We start from the raw sequence: 6,900 nt of genomic DNA, 5'->3' as shown, positions 1-6,900 counted from the left end.
GGGTTAAGGAGTGGAGCTCCTTGAAGTCCAAAAGAGGTTCTAGCAAGGGTAAATTGAGCTGCTGAGCTATGGATCCCACAGTCCTATGTATCAGATTTTAGGGTTTGTTTCTGATGATGGTGATGATAGGCTTGTGGCTTGCATATTTCTGGAGCTTCATTACCCCTTAAGTTTTACCCTTTTTTGGATTGAAGGGAGCTCTACCTCTCTACACACTACTCACTTTTTATTTGATTAGTTTCTTCTCCATTTACTCATTTTTGTTATTCTTATTAATATCTTGCTTGATGCTGTAAATATTGTTGCATAGATTTTGTCGATTATTATTTTGCAGGAAGCTAACACATTGCCAGAAAGCACTTGCCTTTACTTCCGTAATTACAGTCTCAGCTGGCTGCTGGGAGAATCTGACACAAGGTTTTTGGAGCTTGAAGTCAAATATCCTGAACTCTCTCTTACCTTCATGCTAAAGCTTGCCCTGACCAGAATAACACTCTTGAATTGTTTTTTTTTTTTCTTCAAAGTTCCAAGCTTTAGAAGTTGGCAATGTGTGTAGTTTTTGTACTTAAGCATCTTTGTAATTTAAAACCTGGATCCCTTTAGGATGCCTGTTGATTCAGCTTGTAAATCTTTATCTCATTTTGTATTCAACTGGTTTTTTTTTTTATCTTCCAGCTTCCCATTATTCTCGGAAGATTAAACTTGCAATGTTAAAGAAGATAATTATTATATGTGATTTTATATGTGTATCATCCCGTGCTTCTATACTTAACATTTTCCAGTCCGGATTATTTAACAAGTTCCCTACTGCTAGAATCTGGACGCAAGGCTCGAGAAACAAACATATAAAAAGAACAAAAAAACTATGGATTTAAGTCTCTCTTTCCGTGGCTGGCGTCTTGGTCTGATATCAGGCTTTGCCGGTCGAGTTATATCGTTTTGACACCCCTCCAATCTTGAAATGAATCTCTGGGTTCTGGAGGAGGCATTTTTAGGGATACCGTTCGTTAGCAAAGGTGTAGCTTGTACTCTTTAGACTGCAGATATCACTGGCGAATATCCGGATGATATTAGGGTTTTATGGTTTAAGCAAATAGTGGATTGATTGTTTATTAACAAACCTTTGTCCGTGGAATTAGTTTATATTGTGATGTTATAAACTTGTTTTCTAATCTCGTGCATTAGGCAAGGCAAAGCCGCTCCTTGTCCTTGATTGTTGGGCACATATTCTCTTTTATTTCTTAATCAAAGTTGAGAGCTCTCCAAGAGTCTAGGCTTATGCTTTTAGTTCTCTCATGTGTGTTTTGAAGGTTGATGTTTCTTTTCAATTTTTTTTTTATTCTTTTGAAATTTTGAAATAGATTCGGCTATTTCTAAAATTAGGTTACAGTAATAAAAAGAAATTAAATTCTTAATTCATATGTCAATAACCTAACATTCTAATATTAAACTCCCTCTAAAGCATTAATTAGTTGAGAGGTTGCTTAGATCAAAGGTTCCAGTAATAAAAAGAAATTAAATCTCTAAGCTCTTATTTACTTTATTTATTATTTTATTTCTACAATGGGCTTGAAAAACCTTACTCAAACCTGCATTTTGCTATCGGTAATTGAAACTATCGGCACCCGTTCAAAGTTCTCTTGAAGCCCCATTTCTTTTTTTATTCCATTAATATATATCATAATAATATAAATATTTAACGACACCCCTTCTAATTCGAAAAATAACCTTCAACGGACTCTATTATGTTCCAAACCCTAATATTAGTATGGTTCTTATTACTCACAAACTATCTTCAAACAAGTTTTTTTTTAGTAAGAAATTTGTTTTTACTGGAGATTTAGAGCGAGACTAAAGGCGAGAGATCAAGCATGAGTTCCCCACCCTGTTGCAATAAATATTATCCTTAGTTCCCCACTCTGTTGCTAATATAAGAAATTTTAGTATGGAAAACGCTAAATGTCAAGAAGGTAGAGAGAAAGATGTGTTTCTATTAATTTTTTAATTTTTAATTTTTTAAATAATTCATCTTTCTCTCAGCCTTCTCTATATTTAACAGCACTCTTTTAGTATTCAAATTGCTGTGGAATTAGGACTAGCCCCATTGGTTGTAGAATCAAATGTTCAAAATATTATTAATCTGGTGTTGGAGAAAATGGGCAGTTTTAGGGAGATATATAAGACAACCTTATAAATCTCGAAGAGAATTAAAGACAACAAAAAATTTAAAATGCTTTATGTCCCAAAATCTTGGAACGCTGCTAAATGCTCCTCATAATATACCTACCATGTCCTTTAAGTGGCTATATTTATAAATTTTTATAGTTACTTAAATGAATATCCCATTTCCCAAAAGAGATTAAAAAGAAAAAAGAAAAAGGAAAAAAAATCGTATGTTTGTCTTTTTATGTGATTTCTATTAAGGGTAGGCATCAATTCAGCTCAGTTTGATTTTGGTTCAATTTGTGAATTTTTGGTTCGGCTCAGCTTGTGAATTTTAAAAATCATTTTAGATATTTTTATTCGGTTCAGCTTTGATAACTGAAACTGAAAAAATTGAACCTAATCAGTTTTTTTGAGATCCAGTTCGGTCATGGGGGATGGGGGCAGTACACTGTAAATTGATTTGCCGGTAACCTAAGTGAACTCGGGCTACTTACACATAGAATCCACAGGCCTATCAATAAGCCCAAAACAGAACACCCACAAGTGCCACGTAGCCACAAGTGCCACGTAGGCAATGGTGTCGGATTCTCATATCCGGCCATGCATGAAGTGGGGTAGGTGTAACGTAAGCTTAAGCCTAACCAATCTTGTGAGTTGTGAGGACGAAGAGCTAAGAATTCTCTGGTAAGTGAATGGCCATCCTTCTTACACATAACTCTCCCTCGTCTCAACACAACACCTAACTCTCTCTCTCTCTCTTTGGCTACCTCCTTCTTTCTCCGACTCCGTCTCTGCTTCAGTGTCTTTGTGCAATGGCAGCTCTGCGGTCTCTTGCATTAGCCTCTCCAATCTCACACTGTTGGCACCCACAATCCCGCTCTCCCTCTCTCTCTGGTACGCTTCTTCTTCTTCAAAAAAAAATAAAAAAATCATATATGAACGTAACCCGTAACTAGAAAATACATTGTCTATGCATGAGCACGAATGTTTGAATGTGCAAATTTGTTGTTCTATGGGGCAGCATATCGAAAAATTTATGCAATCCCATAAACAACATAAACTGGATGCTGCCAATAGTAATTTGCGTATCTAGTTGGTTAAATTTCATTGAAATCCTTTGTCTTTGATCGAACCTCTCTTTGGTTGTTGTGAATTTGGTAATGTTAAGAACAAGACCTATCTTTGCCTGTTCTGTTTCACAGGTATTGTAACATGGGCTGTGCATGGAAGTGCACAATCACCATTCAACGGCCAATCTGTACATATGCCTCGTATGCGTTTGTCCCTGGTAACACGAAATTCTAAGGTATCTGGACCCATAACGATGGCGGTGAAACCAACAATTCAGTTCATCCAAGGAACTGATGAATTGACAGTTCCGGATGTGAAGCTAACAAAATCAAGAGATGGTTCAAACGGTATGGCCATATTCAGTTTTAGTGAACCCTCCGTTTTTGACTCGTCCGGTGAAATTGGTGATATCACCGGATTTTACATGATTGATGAGGAGGGAACTCTTCAATCAGTTGATGTAAGTGCCAAATTTGTCAATGGGAGACCTTCTAGGATTGAAGCAAAGTATATCATGCGGTCTCCCCGAGAGTGGGATAGGTTCATGAGGTTCATGGAGCGGTATGCTAATCAGAATGGCTTGCAATTTGTCAAGAAATGAGGCATTTTTTTTCTTCTCCTTGCTTTGCTTTACCCTATTAAATCTTTGGTTTTGTGTAATTTGGTCAGGCAAATGGTGAAGGCTTTGCTTGACAGCCATTTAAGTTTGATGCAAAAACCTTTATGCTCTCTTCTCTTCAACATATTTTTGCTGCTGCTACTGATGTTCGATTTTCTTCCCTTCATTATGTACATGCAAGGTGATGGTCCGTGTTCTTGAACTTCTCTTAATGAATTAATCATCTGTTTTTTCCAAATTGTCTGAGAAGAGAGGAATCCGTGCATGTTTAATGATTTAGTCTATTATGGGAATGTATGTCTGAGAAGTGATGAGAATGTGATTCCTGGAAGATACAGCTTGTTAGATTAGATGCACTGCAAGTTGTCCAAGCTTTGGGAATGTATTAACCTTTTGTTGTTGATGACATGATATGTCTGCTTATGGATAATTCTATTATGTTTCTAGCTTATCATAATTTAGTATTTATTGATGTAATAATCAGAAACAAAAGGCATAATTTTGGAAATTTGTTCTGGAATCATCCTGAACACAAGTACATAACTATAGCAATCAGTAGAACTCTCTCAACTGTTAGCAATGCCGCCTCTGTCCCACCTCTGCTTTTACTTCCAAGTTACTGAAATGGGACTTCGAACCCTATAAAGGCTGCTGTTGCCTGAATGCACCCATGCCAACTGCCCTTGTGCGAAGCTCATTCTATCTTTTGTCATTCTTTTCCTTGATATAATCCAGATTCTATAAATTAAGCTTTGATTTACATATTTGAAAATAAGCCGTTGAGGCTTAATTCGCACTTCGACATCTTCCGGTGCCGTTACTTTCACCGAGTAGATGGAATTAGGACTGCCCACGTTTGTCAATCGTCTTCTGATCATTGTGCTTTTCTTTCCATGCTTAAAAACTACAGAAATAGAGGGGTAATTGAGGCTGAAACCCCTGTTCATCCGCAAATTTTCATGGCAGCTTACATTCCTGTGTGTGATTGTAAAAATTTCTGACTCTGTGTAACCAAGAGTGCACAGATGAGTGACATATTCATCTGGCGTGATATCATATATCAGTCCAGGATTGATGGCTCTTTCTGGGTTTACATGCCCAGCTCCAATAGCAAACACCGCAGGAGGTTTATTCCCATCCTTTATTGGTTTTCCGAAATGGTCATTTCCATCAGCAGTTGTCATTATTGCTGATTTGATAGCTGCAGGGCTCCATTTGGGATGTGCTGAGCGGATTAGAGCTGTAATTCCACTGACATGGGGACAAGCCATGGAAGTTCCTGACATGACAGTGAAGTTCACTCTTCTATTATCTTCTGGAAGGCTGGAGGGGCCTAAGTTTTGTGGCCAAGCAGCGATGATGTTGACTCCAGGGGCGATTACATCTGGTTTGAGAATGGTAGGAGTATATAAACTTGGTCCTCTGGCTGAAAACTGTGCTACTGCTGGTGCCCTTGATCTTCCAATAACAGTTCCTCCAAAGATAATTCGAGCTCTAGCTCTTCTTGTGGAATTTATGTAAACCTTTAAGCGAACTGACTCAGCAAAACCTACCAATGTTGCTGGCAGGACATGGACATCAACTGAGTCTTCCTCCAGGTTTATCTCTGTATTTGCTAGAATCATTGCAGCACCACCAGCTTCCTTCACAACTTGACCCTTTTCCGCCCTTCCATTGACACCTCGGTCACATACCACCATTTTGCCACGTACTTCGGCTATTGGGAGAGACCCTTTCAAGCAAAATTCACTTCCCCCATCACCACCTGTCACGTAAATTAGATCAAGCTCCTTTTCTGTCTTTGAGAATTGGTTTCCGGGGTACATGGATTCTCCGTAAAGAAGTCCTCCATCAGCCATTCGAACAATAGCTGGAAATCTTCTATCAAGCGTGCTTGCACCAACGGTAGCAATCCAAGGTGCTATGTTAGCAACTGAGCTTTGGAGTGGTCCATTGTTTCCTGCAGCACATACAACTGAAATCCCATGTTCCATTGCTCGAAAACTGCCAATTGCAATGCTATCATCAAAAAGAGGTAATGGGAAGCCACCAAGAGATAGAGAAAGAACATCAACTCCATCTCTAATTGCCACATCCATTGCAGCTAAGATATCAGAGCTGTAACAGCCATTGAACCAGCAGACTTTATATACTGCAATGTGAGCACCAGGGGCCATTCCTCGAGCCACACCACCTGCATTACCAAGCACACTAGCCATAGAAACCGAAGTCCCAGCAGCCGTTGATGATGTATGAGTTCCATGTCCAGTGGAATCCCGTGGTGACACATATTCCTGAATAATGTTCGGTGACATTGTGGTTGAAGCCACTCGATGGCCCTTAGTAAAGAACCTGGCACCAATGAGTTTCCTGTTACAATTTGAAGAATTGAAGCTCTGGCCCTCTTGGCAAACCCCACGCCATTTTTTTGGAACCGGGGGCATTCCATGATCATCAAAGCTTGGACTTTCAGGCCAAATTCCGGTGTCAAGGACACCGATTATTGATCCATGACCAAACTGTGACTCATACCAAGCTCCTCCGTTTGTGGGGCTCAGTCCTAAGAATTTGTAAGAGTAAGTTGTCTGAACTTGAAGCCTTCTGTCAGGCCTAATTGCAATGACATCAGGCAACTTCTGCAAGGATTCCAATTCTGATTGAGTGAGTTGAGCTGCAAAACCTTCCATGGCGGAATGGTAAGAGTAAAGAAGACGTGAAGAAGGATCTTCTTCGGAGGAAAGAGTTTGTTCAATGAATGAGAGATGCCAATGAAGCTTAGAAGTGAACGAAGAGCTTGTTACGCCATGTGGGTGTAGATGGACCACGTAGGTTTGGAGAGTGTTTGCATGGAGAGAAACAAAGGATAAAAAAAGAGTAGAAAATAGAAGCTGAGATTTGGCTTCCATTACTTGATAACAAGTCGAAGCTTGAAAAAGCATGCATGATTTGGTGAAGGACATTGTGGGGTTTTTAAAGATGTTGAAGAGAGGCCTGTGTGAGAATATGAAACTCGTGAAATTGAAGAGCTCTTCATCACGAGGAAC

General features: G+C 39.2%; 2 protein-coding genes and 1 non-coding gene across 4 annotated transcripts; 2 read left to right on the top strand and 1 right to left on the bottom strand.

Annotated features, from left to right (window-relative positions):
• On the top strand, window positions 1–212 carry MIR159A (microRNA MIR159a). Its single transcript, NR_129302.1, is given in 1 exon segment — window positions 1–212. It is a non-coding gene; the product is annotated as a microRNA MIR159a (primary transcript).
• A 2,606-nt stretch (window positions 213–2,818) lies between these two features.
• LOC102611091 (photosystem II reaction center PSB28 protein, chloroplastic) lies at window positions 2,819–4,307 on the top strand. 2 transcript variants are annotated; one of them, XM_025099464.2, is made up of 3 exons: window positions 2,819–3,060; window positions 3,369–3,798; window positions 3,907–4,307. In XM_025099464.2, exons 1-3 carry the CDS (start codon window positions 2,979–2,981, stop codon window positions 4,055–4,057), a joined length of 663 nt encoding a protein of 220 aa, XP_024955232.2. In that variant the 5' UTR covers window positions 2,819–2,978; the 3' UTR covers window positions 4,058–4,307. The 2 variants fall into 2 exon arrangements, with proteins under 2 accessions (XP_024955232.2, XP_015386361.2); XM_015530875.3 differs by having other exon boundaries at window positions 2,823–3,060; window positions 3,369–4,307.
• A 154-nt stretch (window positions 4,308–4,461) lies between these two features.
• Window positions 4,462–6,762, bottom strand: LOC102611392 (subtilisin-like protease SBT1.2). Its single transcript, XM_006479368.4, has one exon. It carries the CDS (start codon window positions 6,760–6,762, stop codon window positions 4,462–4,464), a length of 2,301 nt encoding a protein of 766 aa, XP_006479431.2.
• Window positions 6,763–6,900: the final 138 nt, after the last annotated feature.

The sequence above is a fragment of the Citrus sinensis genome, chromosome 3, assembly GCF_022201045.2.
Source record: "Citrus sinensis cultivar Valencia sweet orange chromosome 3, DVS_A1.0, whole genome shotgun sequence".
Lineage (NCBI taxonomy): Eukaryota > Viridiplantae > Streptophyta > Magnoliopsida > Sapindales > Rutaceae > Citrus > Citrus sinensis.
Note: the sequence above shows the minus strand (reverse complement) of the source record. Positions and strands in the feature narration are given on the sequence as shown.